This window comes from Tenebrio molitor, chromosome 5 (assembly GCF_963966145.1).
Source record: "Tenebrio molitor chromosome 5, icTenMoli1.1, whole genome shotgun sequence".
Taxonomy (NCBI): domain Eukaryota; kingdom Metazoa; phylum Arthropoda; class Insecta; order Coleoptera; family Tenebrionidae; genus Tenebrio; species Tenebrio molitor.
The window spans coordinates 14,197,566-14,220,608 of NC_091050.1; the positions used below are offsets into that span (position 1 = coordinate 14,197,566).

Genomic DNA, 23,043 nt, shown 5'->3' on the forward strand with positions numbered 1-23,043 from the left:
CCATTAACCGAACGCACCGACCAAATTCATTTTTTGCCCAACGTGGCGCTCAACGCGGGTTCAAGGCCGTCGATACGAACAATCCCATTTGCTTTATAATTTATCGGAGCTTTGTAAAACACGTTCGGCGGGGCTTGATGGGTTGGCGTTTGAGTAGACGTAAAATGAAGTTTCCGCTATTTTCTAACCATCCACTTTTCAACCCGACTTATTTTTATTCCTTCACAGTAGGAGTGTTAAGTGTCGAGGCGCACAGACGCCGAAGATGGAAAAGGTGAAGTCTCGTGTTTGCGGAATTCGAAATTCTCTCGATATCAGTTGCAGAGTTGAACTTTGCGTAGCAATTGCGCCGCTACGAAGATTTATTTTCAGCGTGACTTGGTCGAATCAAGAACATTAAATGGAAATAAATTGAAGAATTTATTTCCCGGCATTGACAGATCCTGTTTCCGATAGCGATGTATTACACCGCTGTAAATTATAAGCCGCGCCGGCGACATTGATTTCTTTATTATTTCACATTGCAAGTTAATACCTGGTGCCTGAGGAAACCTCCGCGACGAAAGAAAAGCGGAATGTAAAACAATTTTCCAGAAATTTGCCCCACCGTGCAATTTTTCTCTTCAAAGGAATTCATTTACCTGCACGACGAGTAATGGCTTCCTCTCCGGTGTTACATTTTCGAAAATTCTAATAAAACGACTTTGTTCCCCCCGTTCGGACGAAATTCTTTTACGAGATCGCAAACATTAAATCGCGTTACTCCTCGAAGTATGCAGATCGGGGACCCGAGCGCCAAACTCCACCGGGTCCATCAAGGCCGCCTTCATTAAAAATCAATTTGAAATCAGTATTTTGCGACGGTACTTCTTGAAGATGGCATTTCAAAGAGCGCGTTTCTTATCGATCGTTGTCAGTTCACTTCCGGCCAATAAGTCAATTACAGGGTAGGCTACGGACAATGGCAGTTGGCAGAGCTTCAAGACGCCCATAGTTTGATTTACTGCCGCCAGATAGCGCACCGCAATTTGGTTTGAATATAGATACGTATTTAGGAGGTATCGACTTGAATATAGGCCCACTATTATCGCTGATTTATGCGCAGTCTCCCAAGGCCCCGTTTAATATTTCCCACAAAATATATATACCCAGCATGTGTGCTTACCTGTAGGCTTCGCTGATGTACTAATAATAATAATAATCTTTCACTCCGAAAATCCAGGCACTCAAACTGAAACAAATTGTATTAAAAGCTTTTGTAAACAATATACTTAAGATTAAAACCAGCTTTGGTCACTAATTCAAGGCCAAATGAGCTTCAAAAAAATTTAAATTAAATAATTTGAACACTTTGAAAGAAAAAATATATTACAGGGTGTCTCAAAATTCGCGAATTCCGAATTCAGAGCGTTGTAGGGGATCACTTCAGTAACCCAAATATGAAAATAAAAAAAAAACGGGACTCCCCCCACAAAGATATATTGGTCTGAAAATGCACTCTTTGAACTGCGTTTTCTTCAAAAAGTTCAAAAAGTTCAGTGTTATTGTTATTTATGGTGTAGATGATTGTGGAAAATAATAACGTAATACAATTTTTTGAAAAATAGCTTTTTTGGAGTAAAAAAATGCTGCTATGTATTGAACAAAATTAAAGTGCTTATATCTTCTTCAGGAAGAGCGATTTTTTTTCTAAGTATTTTTCAAGCTCCACTGGGCCCTTCCCTACCACACTCTGAATTCGGAATTCGCCAATTTTGAAACACCCTGTATAAAGGTTGATAGTAAAAGGAGCGGTGGACTTTTGAAAGGAATGAAGGAAACAAACAAGAACATAAACACACAAGTTTAGTAAGTGTTGGATTTCCATTTTGAAATAACTTGCAGGCTAAATGGAAACTATCAATAAATTTAGTGACTTTGTTATGGAGTTGGCCATCAAATAAATAGGACAACGGAGCATTAAGCTAGATTTAGAGATGTTATAAGTAAAGGTTAATGGTATTTGGGCGAAGAACCAAATACATAATTGACCTAATAAGTCCTCTACATCCCACTTGGAATGTAATATCTTAAATGAGGTTAATAAAAGTAAAATATCTCTTCTAACATGAAGCGGCTCCAAATCAAATTCTTGTAATAAAACTGTATTATTAAATCCCTTGGACGAGTAATAACCAACTGGGTTCCTGGATAAATATTTTAGGACCGTTCTCTGCACTTTTCCTCTGGAGACATTAAGGGAATGTTAAGACACAAAGTATTGTTAAACTACGTGATGTTTTACATAACGAAACTTCAAAGACACATAACGGTAAAATAATATTATCAAAGTGCCAGTTAAATTGTTAATTTAAATGTTAATTCAAAATGTCTATCAACGTCTTTTACCCATTTAGAGCGACGAAATAGAAATGCACCGACTAATAAAAGATTTATCACTCCTAAAGTCTCGTTGTCGGTATATTACTATTTATTTACGATGACTCCAGTAGAGCTGGTAAGCGAAGGCCGCCCGCCCATAAGCCTGATAGTCCCCTCGGCTCGACTTTTGCTATACAGGGTGTTATTGAAAGTTGTACAGATATTTTAGCCACGAGCTACTGGCTTCATGTAGAACTCGGAAAAAATATTTAAAAAACTCTATGTCAAAAAATAAAATGACATTTATTTTTGTGCTACAATTTTTTTTAATTGCTTTTAGTCTTCTACGTTATCAAACAACCTCGTAGGTAAAATTTCGGCACATTTTAAAAATACACCCTGTATATCATATTTTATAAAACGTACACCAATGCGGTTTCCTTGTTTTAAAGCATATTTCCTATAGGTTACTTCGCATTGGCGTACATTTTATAAAGCATGATATACAGGGTGAATTTTTAAAATGTGCCGAAATTTTACCTACGAGATTGTAAGACAACGTAGAAAACTAAAAGCAATTTAAAAAATTGTAGCTCAAAAAATAAATGTCATTTTACTTTTTGACATAGAATTTTTTAGATATTATTCTCTTTCTAATGTATAATAATAAAGAAAATTGAAAATACATGCTTTACAAAAATGCGGGAGGGGCCAGGATATTTTTATGATACCTCTGTTACCATTTGAAGATCTGCATGATTCTATTTCTGCAGTTAAATAAGAAATCTGCAAATGTATATTTTACAACGATGGTAGAGCTAGAGGCACTAGGAGATCTTTTACATTAAAATTAGCGATACCTCTGTAACCTTTTGAACTAAATGTAATCTGTAAACTACCTTTCAAAGACTTTATTGCTCTACCTCTAATAGAGTTTAAAAAAATTGAAAAATACGTTTTGCTGAAATTGTAGAGTTATCGACACTTTTCATCTCATCGCAAAGTTTCTTTGATGTGAAATCTTTTTAAGAAAAAATTTTATTACATGTCACGTCGCGAACTTTCTACCTTCAAATCTTCAACCACTTTAAAACTACCGTCTGCTGTCATATCTAACTGTAGAAAGAAAATCTATCGATTACATCTAAGGGTTTTTAAATTTTTCATCTTGAAGATAAATCTCACCTGGAATTCCATTGGTCTATTTATATAAGACCACGATTTTTTGCCCGCGTTCGTAACATGGAGAAAATGGACATGGAAGTGAACAATGGCAAAAACAAGCTTTTGTGTAGTTTATAAATGAGAGATTGTGGACTCAGAACTGTTTTACACTAGTTTGACAATCGCAGAAATGTTGGTCGTTGATGGCAAACTTATTAGTTATGTCGGACACTGAATTAAAGAAAGCGGAGCCTCTTGCACGATCCTATCGGCGTCATTTGCACAATGAGTCCGTATTTGCAGGGTATTTGTCAGAAGTTCATTTTTGAGTTAAATTTCCCAGTGGAGGAGAAAACTGAGTCGTCCCTTGAATACCGGATTCGGTCCGGATGAAGTAATTGACATTCAAATCACTGCAAGTCTGGGAGGAAAAAATTAGAAGACACAAGAAATGAGATCCGGCGACGAGACGATCAACCGAATATCGGACTTAATTCCTAGAACGAGCAGCGATTTGCATCTCTTCCGCCATTAAACTGTCAAGCGGAGACATTAGTGGAGTATTAAGAAAGTGGAACGACTGGTACTCGGTCGGACGTCCCGGATAATTGGCTTCGTTACTTATCCCGAAGAATAAAGCAACAAGCCGACCTGCTTGCTCCAGCGAAATCAAGAATATCACCGAATTTCTTGTATTTTTCTTGCGCGCTTCGAATTTGCACAGCAGCCAAATCCAATTTCGTTATTTATCCAGAAGTTCGGCGAAACAAATCTGATAATGGCGCAAGCGCGACCCACCTAACGAACTTCAATCGGAATTAACTCGACACGTCGACGCAATAATAATTTGGCGTCGATTGAAAATCAGCGCCGGTTGATGCGTCCGTTCGGATGATGCGGAGGCTTTGTCGCAGCCCCACCGCGACGTTGCCGCGGCCTCATCCATCATTTGAATTATAATTTTGTATATTCCGTTTGACAGTTCAAAGAAAACAAGGTGATGCGTGAGAATTTATCACCATCAAGAACCACGCCTGGAGAACACTTCCCGGGAACTGTGTCAACACGCACGCCGAGAGATTGACCGGCGACAAAGAAGCGCAAATAATATTTGCCGATGGAAAGGAATTACAAAGAGGGCGAATATCCGACGTCGATGGATTCGTAATGGAACTAGCACGACGCCGTCCCCTCGATTTATGAAGTCATTCTCGCGACCAAGACGTGTTGCTGAGGCGGCGGAAATACAAGGCCACACTTAATATTTTTTAAGAAGAACTGGTGATGATCGCTGACTTATCAGGTTTAAAAGTCGTTTGCCCAATGTCTTCCAATAATATTTGCGGAGCGACGAATGACAGACACCAATCGATAGATCCCACTTGATTGGAGTGTTGTGCTAAAACACTGAAAGTCTTCCACTTTTAAAGTGGTGCCCAAAGTGTTGGACTTGGTTGTTGTTTAAAACTTCACTACCTCCGCCATTGTGTTGCTCGAATCGCCCGTTAAGACCTATCTTTTTGATTGCGAGCCACTCTTTTATTGTAAACTGTTTTATAATGAACTTTGTGGGCTTGTGAGAACACATTTTACCCATTTGAGTCAAGAGTACTGGTTTTATTACCTTTCCCTCTTGCGGAGCACTCGACGAGCTTCATAACGAGTTGGCACGATCTGACATGACTTACATTTTTTCTCCACGCCTATTAAAAATGAATGAAATTATAATGTATAGTCTACTACTCACGTATTATTCACTCGGACGATTCCACCACTCGCCTACGGCTCGTGTTGCAATTTTCATCCTCTTGAATAGCCATCATTATACGCTCATTGAAGAATGTACTATTCTGTTGCTTCTGGTTTGGAAAGTGGCGCAATAATCCATTCTGCAATACTAATAACGTCTATTCTCAAACTTCTTGATCTTCTCTGTTGATTATGCAACTTCCCAATGTCGTTGTTTTATGCAACATGTGGGATGCTCACACAGATTCCAATAAATTTTTAATAATAATCTGTTTAAAGGAATCCAATTCATAAAGTGCAAAAATGATGGATGCGATATTAAAGACAAGAAAATCATAAATTTGATTGATATATTGGTTTCGTACGCTGAATCAAATATATTGTATTTTATGGACATGTACAAAGGAAACCATTAAACTCCATCTCTGTCTTTACATTGAAAAATGTCAATTTATAAATTATGAAAATGGTGGATGCGCCAGGAGATATAAAATTAAATTTGTCTATAAGTAAATGGAAAATAATTACATTTATGGATTTTTCTGCGATAGAATGAATGACGAGACCATATTAGGGTGGTTATGGACAATTTTATCGCTTGCAAGTGAAGTTTGCACAACGAGGCCGTAGGTCGAGTGTGTAATGGCATAAATGCAATCATTATTAGTTATTATATACGTAATAGTATCCCATGTAGTAGTATCGACGGCAGCTCAGAATGTTTTAAAATCGACATATTTTTATTTAAAAAAGAAAATTCAATTCAAAGCCACAACAAATCATAGCAACTACCTAAACAATAAAATTTGTATAGTCATTTTCGTGAAAGTTTGCAGAAAAAGAATGAGTTTTTTTGGACGAAATCTCGATAGTAAGGCAGAAGTGACAGCATCAATCGTTATTTTCGTTCTAGTTTCTGAAAAATCACTTGCTTGATTCCATTTAGTATTTCGGCTTTAATACTTTAAATTTTTAGTTTGCCGCACGGCGTGCAACAAAGCGTTCATTACCACACGGCATGCGGTGAAGTAACTGTAACGTGTGGGATAGATAAGATGTATCGCACGGCTCTAATATCGATTTACAAAACAAATGTTGCCGTCTTTATAATCCTTCAGCATAACGCCAGATATAATCCTATCGTCCATTTGCTCTCTTTTCTCTTGAATTCTTTTGTACCTCCTTCTTGGGCTATACTTTCACCTTGACGTAGCGTGGCATTACTTCACTGTGGCGTTATGCTAATGTATGCACCGAAGCAACCGAATCATAAGACTGCATTTAAAACAATTGAAGAATAATTATTATTGTTCTTCTAGTTCTAGACAGTCGTAGAAAAAATATTGTATATGGAAGTCATACTTAACATGTGTTTTTTACTAATTACTCAGACTTCCCATTCGTTAATAGATATTTACGATACAAGTGGGATAAGAGCATTATTAACAAACGAGGTGAAATCGAGTTGTGTAATCACACAAGTTTGTTAATGATGCGTTATCACACTGTATTGTACAATATTTTATCTACAACCGCCCAGAATTTAAGAAAAATCTTTTTTTCTAGCGAAATGAGAATCGACCACTACTAATAACCAAGAATTTAATATAGTAGGTAAAAATTCACAACAACTGTCTTCATCGGGAGTTCATTTAACAAATTGCAAAAATTGTGTAATTAAAATTTATAAAAAAAATAGTTATATCAATTGTTCTTGTAGTTAAATGTTTATAAAATTAACGGTATTTAAAATATATTTATTAAAATTTAATATAAAATAACATTTTTAATTTACAATGCGAAAATTTCCGATAATAATGCGGAATCTGGAAAAGTGCCCCGAATGCTTGCAGCGTTTCCACGTTGAATGGCAAGGGAAATCCTCTCAAAAAGGAATTTCTTAGATTTTGAATCCCCTGATTCCGCGATAAGTCGGTCTCCGATGACATTAATGAAATCTATTGTTTCTTTGCACCAAGGGCCTAAGGTTTCAAAGGCTAAACCTTTAAATATGTAGTTTGACGAAATAATTGAACGATATTTGTTATGTTTGCGTTTGCAAGCCATTTCAGCGGCAAAACCTGAGACTTCAGATGTTTTCAATACGTAACTGTCTGCAAGTGTATCTACGACAGTAACGTCCCAAACCAAAGGTTGACCTTTATTCCACGGTACTAAAGTCATCCCATCAGGGCGTTTTCCGTCATCACGAGATAGTCCGTTTGGTTCTAAAGTTGAATTAACATGAATAGAAGTCAAAGAATAAAATAGAATAGAATAAAAAATATAAAATTTAAATTTTGATTAATTGGTTGTTATTATAAAAAAGCGTGCGGTAATGTAAATGCGTGTGGTAATGAAAATGCGTGCGGTAATGAAGTTCTTATCTACGCCCGTGGGATAAATAACACTTATCCCATCTATTTTGCGTGAGATAAGAACTCATTATAAAAAGCGTGCGGTAATGAAAATTCGTGCGGTAATGAAGATCTTATCTACGCCCGTGGGATAAATGACACTTATCCCATCTATTTTGCGAGAGATAAGAACTTATTATAAAAAAGCGTGCGGTAATGAAAATACGTGTGGTAATGCAAATGCGTCCGGTAATGATGTTCTTATCTCACGCAAAATGGATGGGATAAGTGTTATTTATCCCACAGGCGTAGATAAAGAAATATTAGCACACGTTGCACACGTTAGTAAGTTCTAGAGTTTCCAATATTTTCTTTCAACCTTGAGAACTGAGCAATCAATCCGTGATGTAACCCAGATACAATTTTCCTTTCAATTTCTTTACTTTCACCTTCTGTTTCATTTTTCTGTGCAGCTTCTGAGTCTAAAAGCCTTTGTCGCCGAATGACAGACGCCAGTCCACAGATCCCACTCGACTGTAGTGTTCTGTTAAACACCACCAAGTGGTGCAATTCCAAACTTCAGTACCTCTCCATTGTATCCCTCGAATCGTCCGTTAAGACCTATCTCTTTTGATTGCTCGTCACTTTTCAATTGTAAATTGTTTTATAATGAAGTTTGCGGGGCTGTAGGCGCATCTAAGCTCTCCGAGTGAAGAGTATCTTTTTTACTTTTATTACCTTGTCGTTTATTTTTACGTCGGCAATTGTCGGGCTTAATAACGAATTATTTGGCAAACGGCCGCCGCCGTTGGAAATTAAAAACGATCTTGACTTGAATTATAATTAGACGGTGCAAGTTAGTTCGCTCGAAAATTGCTGAAATGTGTGTCTAGAGCGAGCGGTTCATTTCCTTACTTCCAGCCCGTTGCTAAGAAGACAAATGCAAATGTCCTCTTATTGCATCATATTAATTACCTCGCCGGTCGTCCTCCCCGGAAATACGAAAGCAATTCCATTAAAACTCCACTCTAATGGATAAAATCAACAAACGTGTTTAGCTCCGGCGTCACCTCGTCGATCGCCCTAATTAGCGTCCTTGTTCCAGGTGTGCTGTTCCACAGAGCCATCCTCATGTCGGGCTCGGCCCTCTCCCCTTGGGCGTTAATCCAGGAGCCGTCCCGATATGCCGCTCAAGTGGCCATCCACGCAAACTGCTCACCAGAACTGCCACATCCCCACCTGCTCAAGTGCCTTCGAGAGAGACCCCTGGAAACGCTCTTGTCTACGCCCGTCATCGCGCCCGAATTCGCCTTCGCTTTCGGGCCGAGCGTCGATGGGGTTGTCATCGATACTGGAGAACCTCCAGGTAATTCCACGTTCGCCGTAAACCAATTATTCCACGGAAATTGGGGGATCCACTCGATGATTTTACTTAATAAACCGCAAACAGAGCCTTTCGACGCGACATAATCGACGCTACACTACGTCTGATTGGATCCCAACAACCCGTCCTTCGAGGACGACCCACCAAAAATAATATTGGCGGATTCCGATGTGTTTGCGAATAAACATAAAAGGCAGGAACCGACGTAAATTAATTTCCACAATCCTCTCCAAAGAATTTCCTACAGCAGGAATAGTCACGGGTCGAGAACGTCCCCTTGCAACACGCCCAAACTTCTAATTGTGATTGTTCTTTAACGATCTGTTGCTAATCCTGTCGCACAGCGTCCAGGATTTTTATTTATTCAACGGGACACGGGAAGCCACCCTTTTTTGTCCGCATCAAAATTTAATATCCATGTTGTGCGCATTCACAATTAACCAAACCGCACTGTGCCTGTACATTTATACAGGTTTAAATTAACAAAACAAATATTTCATCTATCATGCATAAGTAACAAATCCCTCTTGTTCGTCCTAACTATTAAATTTCACAAACAAATACTGCGGTTCTTTCATTAGGCCGTCCCCACGCGTGCCAATTATTAAAAATGGACCGCAGCTGGGTTGGTTTTTGTCGAAATTCGTCTTTAAAATATGCAACACGGTCGAAAAGAGGGTTGCGCGGTAAAGCCGGCCACTTATCTTTTTTTCTTCGAGATATCTCTCGACTAATCAAATAATTAGGGCCTTTGTTAAAAATTGGCCGTACTTTATCTTTGGGTGTCCTTTAAGAGGGACGCGGAATTTTTTGCTGGCTCGAAGCTATGTACTAATAACGTAAATTACCGAATCGTACGCACGAAAGCTCCCCCGGAACGTTTCATTAAGTCCGGTTGTTACAGTTTTAAGACTCACGAAACTGCAACAAATCTGGGGGACTAAGAGCACATCATGAGTGTATTGTGCGGCGAATACAACCTTAATAATAATTAATACCAAGACAAATGAAATAAAAATGTTATTTATGGCGGTGGGGGATCTCTATAAGGCCCAAATTGATTACGGCCATTAGTTATATTGACACCCCCTAAACAATATTAGCGACGGGGTCAGCACGCCCAAGAAATATAAATTCCATTCTGTAGGTGAGATTAAAGGGAATGAGGGCGGGCCGGGGCTCAACGGTTCACATTTTGTTCACTCACGATATTTTCTTCTAACCTGAAAACAGAAGCGGCCCAATGATCCATCACGCAACAAAAATACCTTTCCCTTTCAACTTCTTGGCTTGCATCTTTCCTTTCAACTGGCCGTGGAGTTTTTCCTCTTCTAACTTCATATTTCTAAGGCCTTTGTTACAATTGTCTCCGATGGCCAACTTAATAAGTGGAAAACCTATAAATTGTCAAGCTGGAAAAATGTACAAACAATTTGTAGATTTCGCTGGGATAAAAATACCAACGCCAAAAATGGTGGATGCGCAGGGTTAGAGAGGAAACTGGATTTCGCACGATAAATGCAATTAATTAGTCATAAAAATGATATTTTATAAATTCAGTGCAGAAATAAATAGGGTCGTAAATATCTGTCTATATTTTTGAAACAAATTTTCTCCCAAGACTGAATCTTAAATCATTTATTAAAATCCTTTCCATCTGTCACCTGTTGGATAATGTGTAGAGTAGTACATTCTTCAACCAGCGTATAATGATGGCTATTATTCAAAAGGATGAAAATTTCAACACGAGCCGTAGGCGAGTGGTGGAATCATCCGAGTGAATAATAGCCATTATAAGCGACTTAAAAACTATACTTTCTCCACGGTTATACCTACGAAGAAAAAAACAATCTTTAAAAATTGTATTTAATTTGGCTTTTAATATTTGACAATTAAAAGTGTGCCTCGTTTAGCGGTTTCTATGCGATGTGCGATTTATTGTTTACCAACGCATCCGATTGGCAATCGGCCGGTGATAGAATGTAAATACGACGAATGGATTGGGACAGCCGTGCCAGATTAGGAATGTTTGTTGTGGAAATTAGAAACAATAAAAATTTTGTTCTACAGATTTTATTAAGGAAAACAAAATATCTGATGTTTACTTAACAAAATGTCTTTTTTATAAGCATTACGAGTACATAGCTCATACAACTTTTTTTTTTAATCCGGAAACCCATTTACTTTCGACCTGAAATTTTCCTTTTATATCTTTATATTTACAAAGCTTTTGCCGAGAACATAGAACAGAAAAGAAGCACCCATAAAAATTGTTATTGATGCATTTTGTAGTTGCCAACAGACAAAGCAAATTGCACATCTCTATATCTAGCAATTTGTTCATCATTAAAGTGGTGGATGCGCCGGGATTTATAAAAAACGAAAATTGTGCTTGACAACTAGATGAAATATGAAAATTGTTTTCTATGGATTTTGCGGTGGTAGAACAAATAGAGAAAACCGCACATTTCTGTCTAATATTCATTTAAAAAAGTTCCGGATATTACATAGGGAAACCTTGACACGTTAGTTGGTTTGAAAACTGAATAAAATACCGAGGGATCAAAATGAAAACAAATCGAGAGTGCTACCTCGTCTTTTATTTTAGTCAAAAATTTGTCTTTGAGTCATACGCATAATTATACTTGGTATGCACAGGCGTTTTATTGGTTGCCTACCTCGAAAAATCTATTATTAATTAATTCGTACTTTATCATCATTTTACCACTTATTCAGGAATAATAATTGTTGCTTACAATTGCAGACTTTGCCGAAATCAAAAAGTTGTTTCTAGGTTAGCAACAGCACATCGTTGACATTTCTTTGACATTTCAGCGAAAAATCTGCTCACTAGTGGCGTCGCGTTTGGCAATAAAACTGGTAAATTACCCATTCTTAGGAATGTAACATGCTGTCTTGTTTATTTTATAAATTGTCTCCATCATTTCCTTTTTGATCACATTGTGTATCAAATGTAAAAACTGTACTTGACAGATACACTTTTCTACTTTTTCTTAATTTATACATTACAAAAATGATGGAGGCGCCGGGTAAAATATTTACCGATATTTCCATTGTCTTGAGAGTTGAATACAATATAAAAACCGTATTTTACAGAATTCGCTGTAAGGAAACTCAAATATCTACCTCCAATATTTATATTAAAAAATGTAATTTTTCTTGTTGCATCGCCCCTCCAATATTGACAATTACCTTCATCCTTTTAACTCCTCTTGCGTCTTCTCTTTCGACTATCCCCTTCAAGCTTTTCTCATTTTTAAATTCTTTGTAACAATTGTCGCCTCTAATCGGCCGCACGATGGAAAAATCTAAAACAAAAAACGTCGCTTTCAGCTGAGCTTTCGAATTTTTTCAATTTCTTTCCAGCCGTATATTAGCAATAGTACAGATGCGTTTGACGTCTTGCATTCTCTAACAGTATCGATCTAATTCTTGGCATTCTAACAAGCCGATATAGAGAAATTTACGGTCGTTAGAGTTAATGTTGTTTGTCTGGGTCTGGTGCAAAGCCGTTGGTTGGTGTTTTGATCCTTCCAAATGGAGGTGATTATTTTAAATAAATAATTCGCCGCGGGGGTCGTTCATTTTTACACAATTTGTCGGGTGCGTAAAATGGGTCGTTCGCTCCGTTTTGACGCTTTGGCGGTATAAATTTTCTTGCCGGATAAAATCGGCGTTGATAATTCGCGAATGAGACCGAGGGTGATGAATTAATTACGACGGTGGAACATTTAAGGTCAACTGGAACGGATGACATCCGAGAGAAAATATAGAGAATACAATGTTTTATTACGTGTTCCGAGAGTCGTAAAATCTATAAACTATCATTCGAGCCACTTATCCGGCCGGCCTAATTAATTTAACGGAGCCGTAACTAACACTCGAATGTGTTTAAAGCAGTTTACTCGCATTCACATCGAAAATTTAACATTTAGCAATAACATTACACAATTCTAATTAAGTCACATTTCAAATAGACCGATGTATCAAAGGGAAAGGTTTTGCTTTAAGGACATTAATTATACAGAAGTTGTTCTAGCGCTATTCAGGGACGTCTGACAAATTGGACCGAAACGTAGGGATGAAAGATGCTGTCTGCACCCGCAAGATAATCGATAGAATTCGCCGAAGGGCGGCGGACAATGAAAAAATGTCCATGTAAAAACGTGTTTCGTTGTTTCAGGCGACAACCCCCACTACAACGAATTCGCCGCCAACAAGCCGGTCAAATCGGAACCGCAGAACGCCATCAACATCCTGAACAACGTCCTCCTGCGCAAATCGGTAGTGTCCAAATTGTCGCGGTACGACCTGCTCCTGGGGGTAGTCAAGGCCGAGGCGTACTTCGCCTTCAACGGCGAGGACGTCCAGTACGGCATCGAGGCCGACAGGCGCTCCAAGATCCTGAGGACCTTTGTCAGGAACACCTACAGCTACCACCTCTCCGAGATCCTGGCGACGATAGTTAATGAATACACCGATTGGGAAAGACCCGTTCAGCACCCGATCAATATTCGGGATGAGACGCTGGAAGCATTGTCGGATGCACAATACGTCGCACCCGTTGTGCACACCGCCGATTTGCATTCCGCCGAGCACAGGAACTCTTTTCTCTACGTCTTCGATTATCAGACCAAGTTCGGAGATTATCCCCAGGTAAGGACGCCATTGGTTGACTCGTTAACGTCCGAACTTCCGAAACGCGACCTATTATGGAAATTCTTCGGATTTATGTGTTTTTGTTGCGAGGGACGATTAGGTGCGAAGCCCAAAAGCGACTCCCAAAATTAGGCTGTTTTGCAGGAATCTCAACACTCTCAAAAAAACATCATAAGATATCTATTTCATTAAAAAAAAAAAAACAACTGCACAATCGTGCCAGAATCTATCCAATAGAGCTCTATTAAACTTCATCTTTAAATATATTTAAACAAAAACATCAAGGCACCAAACAAATGCAAGATCCTTCTCCTTTGTGTCTATGATTTACTTAGTTCTATAAGAATTTTGATCTTCAGTTCCAAATTTAGAAAAAAATCTATTTTTGTGCAACCGTACGCGAAACGAGCACTTCGCGTACCTAAAACAGGTCGCGAAATTCAATTTCAATTTTCCTTGTTCGTTTCATAATAATTACAAATTGTCGGTTGCGCAAAAAATGTTGTGTACACTTTGGCCGCGAGATCATTTAACATCCTCGAGATTGTCCTGCCTCGGCCGCGCAAGCGGCCTCGGTAACAATTTTCCCTTCGGTACGTTAAAGATTGATTTCGCGGCCTTGATATTATTATCTATCAATTTTACTTATTCATTCGTCTATTTTGTCTCGCGAATGGTGTACTCCATTGGACAATAAAGATTATCGTTGTTAATATGATTAAATTTAAAAGTCCGATTTTGGGGGTTTATTGTTATTGTTCTGTCGGGGCTTGTAACATTCTTGTCGAAGCGACAAAATTCGAATTGTCATAGAAACGACTCGTAAGGAAGCACTTTTTTGCCAAGACTCCATTCGCGTAGCTCAAGTAATGCAGTGCTGCACCGGAGTGAAACCTCTAATGCATTATACGTTTTTAACAATTCGAGAATGGAAGTAGCTCCTTTCGAAAATCGCATTCTGGAGATTAAAATGTGTAGGCGTGCATTGTCGGTGAAGTTGCGCAACTCCTTCAGACCGGGAATTTGCTGAAGGGCATCTCGCGAGCTCTGAATATTCGCAACGTATTTATTACAAAAATGTTTGTTCGGTTCTGTATGAATTTTCTCGCAAATAGATTCCGAAAAGCGAAAACAAAACCTGATTGAAAATACGCGGAGCGAAAATAAACACCACTCCGGGTTATAATTACTTATAAATCATTATTTTTTAGATCCGCGACGTAGCCGTCAAAAGACGTGTTTTTCCCCGGCTGTCAGGTTATTTATCATGCTCGGTTATGATTTTTTTGGGCAAAAAGTTCCGCGACGTCGAATTAATAAAAAAGAATGTTGTGTCGTTTGATGCGATATCAAGACCAAACGATCGACAATCAATTTCCGCTTAAACCCTCTCTGTAATTGACAATTCATTAAGGCCGGAAAAAACCGCTCCCCGTCGCTTGAATAAAACCCCCACTTATTTCGGCACCGAGACGCTCCCGCAAAGAAATTGTTTCTGGTAGATAAATGAAGTTTCCACCTTTGCCGAACAAAAACCCTGTAAGTGATGAATCCTGGCAATTATAAAGATTGAAGGTGTAGCGTCCTTCGGCCGACAACCAGATTGATTAGGACCGAATCCGGGCTCCGGATTGCAGCGCCCTCGTTAACCGTCTTTCGCACAAACCGACTACTTAGCTCCGTCTTAAAGACAACCAGATTAGATGCGCCACCGCGATATCATCCCTTTTACATGTCAAAGAGGTGCTCGTTTCAGGACCGTAATGCATATTACGCGGCGTTGTCTGTTTGTTTTAGATATTACCCTGCATGTGGCACCTTCAACCCTCCGAATAAAATATTCATGCGATAATGCTGAACCGGTTCAGACGAACGTTTAATGTCGGTTCCCGGTTCATGTTTATTTGAGTTATCGAAATAATAACGCAAATACTGCTCGGTGCCGGATAATGCTCTCATGTTTGCGCGTCTAGCGCCTGCTCTATTTATCTGTTACAATCGCGAAAGATAATTTATTATCTGTAAGGACCGCGTCGCACATAAATCGTGGATTTCCAATAATCCGGCGCGAAGGACCGACAATATCGCCGCGCCATACGCGAAATTAGCACCGGACCGATTGACGCGGGCCCGCTTTTTGTATAATTTTGCAATAGCGATTCGAGTTTGGCGGCGGGTCGGGCACGCCATTCCGGAAATCAAGACCTAAACAGGCGTCTCGAACGGCCGTGTTGACTGATCGGTTCGATTGTGTCGGCCGACAGTACAAATAAACTTGATTAAAACTGTAAATTTAGTTGGCCTTTGTGGGTGCGCCTAGACCATGATGGTGCGTGCCGGAGACAGTTCAAATTGCAATCAGACATAAAATTCGCCGCGCGCTCAGCACAAATTTTCAAATTATACATCTTGATCGCGGAACGGAGCCATTCAATCGAATTTTATTTCCAGTCCACCAGAAGAGATTCGCCCCGATAAATTGAAACATTCCCGAGCTCTCCGGATGAAATATAAAGCGCCGATTAAAATGCAAATTCCGGAAATAGTAGCGAGGTATATTTTTAACATCCTGTTTAGGGCCGTTTTTCAAAGTAATATTCTTCCGGGATTACAAGTGTCATTTTTGGAGGATTTATTCCGCGCGAATTGGACGGCTGGATTAACATCGGCCAAGTTTGTTGTGATTAATTAAAAAAATGTTTCTCGAAGACGCGCTCGCAGAAACATCAGCTTTTAATCGTTCGATCGAATAAAAATTCTGCACGGCCCGATCGTGTTTACATTCTCCTTCATCACCGCCGACAGTATTGTTACTTGAAAATGTCGCAGCAGCTCGAGGAAAAGGGGAAATTTGTTTAATTTCAACGAGCAAAGTCCAACTCGATGCAGAACGACAAGCTAAATTATTAGGCCAAGTATCAAAGGGCCCGAAATAAAAGATGGTGATTCTCTTTCGCAGCGCCTCGCGATGATTAATTCCTGGGAGTTTTTTAATCCGACTCGTCGGGAAATTATTCCGGAAAGTTTGGCCGACCTCGCCTCTTGTAAAATACCGGGCGATCGAAAATAAAAAAAAAATCGAGATGGCCATGATTAATACAGTTCTGTTGGCAGCACGTAAAAATTTAATTCAAATGTCATCAGATGTCATTAATTACAATAGTAACTGTCATTCCGGATTTGAAAACATGAAGCAAAGAGAGTAGCATTGTGTTTGGAAGCTGAAGGCAGACATTTCGAACATTTACTCTAGTTCATAAATACGACTGGAGCTCCTGGTGATTCTTTTACAACCGACAGGTCACACATAATGCACACCTTTATGAAAATCAAGATTTCAACGTTCTCAAAATCATTAACCTAGCTTTTGAGAGTGACATCTGATAATTGAAATTTTAACGAATTGCCAACTGAAATTTTTGGTCACAGCCAACTCTAATGTTTTTTTTTTTGGTCTCGATCGGGCTGGAGTTATTGTGTTCAAATTCGATGCAAATCCTCGGATATGGAGCTATTTAAACACTCGGCCTCCGTCGTATCGATTCCTTTTTTCGTTGGATTTCCTCCAAGTCGCTTTATTTCGTGTGAAGTGGCGTCCTCAACTGATTCACCAATTTGTCCCGAATTATTGTTTTATTTGCGTCCGATAAGACCCATATTCACGACGTCAACTTATTTATGTCCCATCGGAGTTTTTGCCTGCGACCGTAAAATCCGAATCGATACTGTCAGCTCGTGACGGCTCATCTCCATCCGGTACCTCGAGGACCTTACATGTTTTAACAACCAGATAAGTCATAAGCAACTCCGTAACTGGGTCCCTCTTGGTTTAACTCCTCCAGCTTGTTCGGCTTAGTTACTAATTCTTCAACATTACGAAGTACCGAATCCTAATTGGGGCCGTGATGAATTAATGCGGACGACTGGATGAAACCTGAAACACTTTCATAATTCAATCAGTCGAGCTCTTTTTTCGACCTCATCAGATCGGTTCACGGTGCTAGTGTGATTTCGAATGGAAGACGCTAATCCTGTAAGGCGAAGGAAGTGACAAATCTCGCTCAAAACAAGGATCAAATTCTCGCTTCTGGATAACCGTACGACCCACACCGATCCCGCTTTCCGCACGACGTTCTGTCATTTTTGATAGGAAGTGTTTGTTTTTATTATGAGAAAAAGCCACCGTCTACGGTTCCGAGCAGAGATGAACTGCCCTCGATAGGGAACTGTATCCATCAAATTCTTCCTTGGAAAAAGTCTCGTGAGGCAGATCTAATGCAAAAGTCGCGTTTTATAAATTTCGTTTCGAAACGAAGAAAACCCTAATTTGCAAAATTAGTAAATATATCGGGAAATATTAAGGACAAAGCTGTCAACATCACTGTCGACTCCTAAAGCATTTTAAAGACTTTCTATTGGCAAATCAAACAAAAGGAAACCTATAGCTTATAGATTTCAGTCCAGAAGCAGTCGATTCGTCACGATTGAAACTATCAAATACAATTTTTAGATCTGATCTAGCTCCGTCGGTTTCTGAAATGTCGCTACTTTGAATGACAAACTATCTTGACGCTTCCACCATTTTAGCCATATACAGAGTCTCTAAGAATGTGGGATCCTAGTAGGCATTGAAAGTTTGCAGACTCTTCCACCAGAAATCGAAAATCAAATATCTTAGTATGATTTACGATATGCAACCCTCAGAACAAATTAGTTTTACTGATTGCCTAGCTTGACAAAATTGGTGCTTTACAAAGGAAATTAATGAAGAAGGTAAATAACGTCAGTGACTCGATTAAAAAAAATCACCATGAAAATTAAAGAAATGATTTTAAGTGTCCTCCATTTTGCTCTAAACATCTTTTCACTCTCACTTTCTTATTTTCAACAATATTTTGTAATATCTGTTCCTTGATGTTACGACAGCAGTTGGTAATATCTTCTATTAACTCATTTAAATTATTCAGTTGTCGCTTTTCAAGTAACCGAACACAGAAAAGTTCAAGGAAGTTAAGTCAGGAGAACAGATTATTCTCAAACCAGTTACAATAATTTATGCGGCTTTCAGGATCATTAGGGAGAAGCTCTTGTACAGTTGTTACTTTGTATATATGTAAATGCAAGTTCTTTATAACAATTTTATGACATGTACTGCGAGGTACACCAGTTTGAAGAGACAATTTGGTAAGGGATGTTCTCAGATGTTCTTCTAAATGATCTCGTATGTTTTCAACTACATCTTCAATCCTCTTGCGACAACCTAACAATTTTCCTTTTTAAACACTACCAATAGTAACAAAACGATTAACAATTCGATATATGTGAGCTGCGAGGGATTTTTTTAAAACATTTTGGTCCGGGTAGTTGGCTAAAAAATCTTCTTTGCAAGCTTGAACGCTGTATGTCCAATCTCCGTCTCTTTTAACACCGTGGCGATAATAAGACATTGTGATGAACTTATTTTGTTCAAGTGTGAAAACCATTTTAGCAATTACTTCTAAAATATTTGCGAGGTTATAAAATTATGCTGATTTTCAATATAAAAACAGGTAAAGACAATACCTTTGTAACACCATCGGAAATTATCTAGCTTTGGAACAGGCTTTTTTTTAAGAATCAACAGACCAGGAACGCAAAAAACGACAAAGCAGGACTTCGAAAGTGGAAATGAGGTTAAGTTGACTTTGTGTTGACAGTTTGTGAATATTTGACAGTTTGCGAATAGTATTTCATGAATCTAACGAGGTGGCAAATTCAAATTCCAAAGCCATCTGCGATCCTACATTCTTTTATAGACAGTCTGTATGTATTTTTAATTTTTTTGGCCAGGGTGAGAGATACATATCATGAAGTTTTTTGTATTCAGTTCATACAAATTTTATGTTGACAATTATATTAAAAAATAAAACAAGATATTTTACATTTTTACAAATTACATAAACATTTTTGTTTTATAATACAAAAATTTCCGATAATATTGCGGAATCTGGAAAAGTGCCCCGAATGCTTGCTTGATCTCTAAGTCAGTTGGTTGCTAAGATATTCCTACTTTTAATATAAAATTATCCCAGCGCCTCCACCATTTTTGCAAAATATATACATATTTAAAATTTTCCCCCTCGATATTAACCGCAATTCTCTGGTTCCAATTTTAATTTCAGTAAAAATAACGATTTATATGTTTTAAAGATGTTCTGTTACTTTAAAGGAGGCAAATGTACTGTTTTAAAAATCCTACAATATAAAATGTAGGCTCTTTTTCTGATACTACGTTTTAAAAATCGGTAAAAAGTACAAGAGAGAAATAAATATATTCTTTTAATTATCTCACCAACTAGGTTCTTTCATTGTAGTGAGGGAAATAAAGAAAAATGTATCTATCTTTAGAAATTGAAAAATGGTGGATGCGCCGGGAAACATTTAGAATATTTCTCTGTTCTTATAAACTAAATGGAAGGCACAAAACTATTTGAAAGATTCTATTATGAAGAGGCGAATAAAGAAAACTTCAAATCTCTGTCCCTAAAGTTGGCGTTTAAAATGCAATTTTGTCGTTTTCATGACGTTATGTAAAAATGGTGAATGCTCAAAAAACTTGTAAAAAACCGAGTCCAACAAGCAAAATGTAATATAAAGTCTGCTTTATAGATTTTATTGTGACGAAGAGAACGAAAATAGCCAGAGGCCTCCACTCCAGACTGCGCTTATAAAATGCCAATTATGAAGTGCACGAAGTCAACCGACTATCCTCTCCGACCCAGTTTCGTCCCATCAGCATTTAGAACGCCTGTTGGCCTGCAAATCGTCCACTTCTTCGTTTATATTTGCGGCAACTAGAACTAAACCAAGAGCCGGCCATTCTGGTTGACCGCTCGATAGCAATAATTAAATTACGAGAAAAGGTCGTCCGGAAAATGGGGACGAGGGATTAAAACCTGGGCGAGGGACGCGCCGAATTAAAGTTTAACAGTGCGATAAGACGGACTGACTCTCATTACGTCGCTCTTGCAGACAACGTATGCAATTGGGATGCTCCAAGTGACTGCGGGCGACGTGCAACCCCAACCAAACGGCCTTATTTATCATTCTTCTGGCTGAGAGTCGGCGATTTAATGTCGTCGTTGGAAATTACGTACACTTTATAAACTTTTGTTTCTCTTGCGTCTTTAAAGCATTTTTTGATGGCGCGATTTTTTATCCGCGACCGTTCCCTTTGTGTTTGAGAAGTTTAAATGCCTTTTTATGACGGCTAGGTCGGCTTAGCGCGACCCGAGCTTTTTGCATCTGCGCGACGGCAAAAATGCAGTAAATTTGCGAACTGGGCCGTATCTCGTTTCCAGCTCTCTTAAATCCGGTTGGTTTATTGCAAGTAACAAACAACTCCTCGATAATAAAGTTTTATCTGCTGACCCATCTTTATATTCATAGTTTCGCCAAAACTACTTACTTAATTACGTATAAATTTTCATAATTGCTTGAAATATTGTCCGCCGCCTCTGATAACCTTAATTCCTCCAGCTCGCGAGTTCTGTTTTAACTTTTTAAATTCCACCGCCGTCTTTCCAACGCGCCACTTTGTTACTTTTTATGACTGCATATTTAAGTGCGCCGGCTACATTGTTTGCCTTATTAATAGCCGAAGATCCTAGACGAGACCGCTGCAAATTACCTTTTTCGAAGTACCACTCAGCCTTTGTCGCCCCTCCGAGCGGATCTCGACTTACCCAAGAAAATGCTTCCGGTCCATCGATGATCGCGCGCCTAATGCAGCATCCTTTTTGACGTTGTTTCCCAAGATGCTTCTTTTAATGTGGAAAACGCCATAAACATATTCACCGAGTGCCGAACATAATCTCTACTTACCTCCGACGAAGGCTTTAGTGCTCTATAAAATGTCTATGTATATTCAAATTTTCTGCTCCCTACCCTCGCATTTTAAACGACGTAAAATGCGGTGACGTGTCCTTATTATTGATTTTCGCCGGCACAGCTGATGCCCCCGCTTTGGGGGAGATTTATTTTTATGGACGTTTCTGAATAATTCCCGAAAACATCGTTAATACGTTCTTCTGCTCCGATACATTGTACTTCCACGATTCCAGCTCAATTTAACCGATACACCCCTCGGAACAGCCCATTTTTCAACTGTTGCTGATGCAAACCGCCACATATGCGCGCTCGGTTGGTTGCATATGCCCGCAAATCGGCGCACACTAAAAACTCCACGGTCCAAATCCTGAAACGAAAAAAAAAAACAAATGTTAACACCAACAACGTCTCCCGAAGACGAGTTCGCTCCGAATTAATTAAAAATGAAGTCTGATAAATTGAGCGGCGCAATCGGCTTGTCCCCGTCATAAAGAAACAATCCAATTATCAAGTGGAAGGTCGACTGGAGAACGTCGTGGAAATCCGGACAAGAATGGAGTTGCGCAATCCTGACAGCTGCATATTACGGATAAGGACGGTTGCATTATAGTGTTGTCGTTTGTCGTCTCGAAGTGTATTTATTTCGTGCGCATAGTTGGTCAAAGCCTAGCAGCTAAAATATCCGTACGAGATTTAAATTCAATTTAACATCTCGTAGATTGCGAAGTTTTCACTCCGTTTAACTTCGTAACTGTTACATGAACTGTCTATCCGAGATTGCGAAAAATATTTCAATTTTAAATCTCTCGGCGCGACGGCCAATGATGTTAGAACTTCGATACTTGCTCGAGATATTAACGCCAACAAATAACGCAAAAAAAGTCGAGACAGGAAAGTCTCCGAGATCTGGAGGGGCAGTAGTCATGTTCACGTGAGCGCGAATGAAATATACCGTATGAATAATTTAAGTGCCATTTGAAAATATAAACGGTGGCTGCAGGGCAGCAGGAATTATCCGGTTTTATTTGAGTCCGGTGTCGCAGAGACGAATGTCGAGAGCCCCGGAGTAATCCGGTCGTTTGCTTCCAGAGACAAGGATGCATTCACGGCGAGGAGCTGCCCTATCTGTTCGGGGCACCGCTGGTCGGCGGCTTCATGCACTTCGTAAGAAACTACACCAAGTCCGAAGTCCTCCTGGCCGAGACCACCATGATCTATTGGAGCAACTTCGCCAGGACGGGGTGAGCACAACTTCAACTGCGGTTGACTTATGTGTTTCAGACTGCTAAGTTGCTTTTAATGGCGGCGGGGAAAAAGTCGCCATTTTCTCTTCCAATCCGAATTTAGCAACTCATCAAAGAAGCTAACTTCGTCATTTTTGTGCACTCAAAACAATCTCGAAGTTTGCTCGGGAGATAAATTAAAACTATTCCCCCCAGCTACTCGTGAGGTGGTAATTTGCCAGACGTATTACTTAAT

At 39.1% G+C, this 23,043-nt stretch overlaps 1 protein-coding gene across 1 annotated transcript in view; it reads left to right on the forward strand.

The window, feature by feature from the left end:
* The window catches only part of Nlg3 (Neuroligin 3), a 175,439-nt gene that overhangs the window by 148,306 nt on the left and 4,090 nt on the right, over positions 1-23,043 (forward strand). The window contains exons 4-6 of the mRNA XM_069046549.1: positions 8,737-8,997; positions 13,220-13,692; positions 22,654-22,805. Of these exons, the coding sequence (XP_068902650.1) occupies positions 8,737-8,997; positions 13,220-13,692; positions 22,654-22,805 (886 nt within the window). The remainder of the gene's footprint in view (positions 1-8,736; positions 8,998-13,219; positions 13,693-22,653; positions 22,806-23,043) is intronic.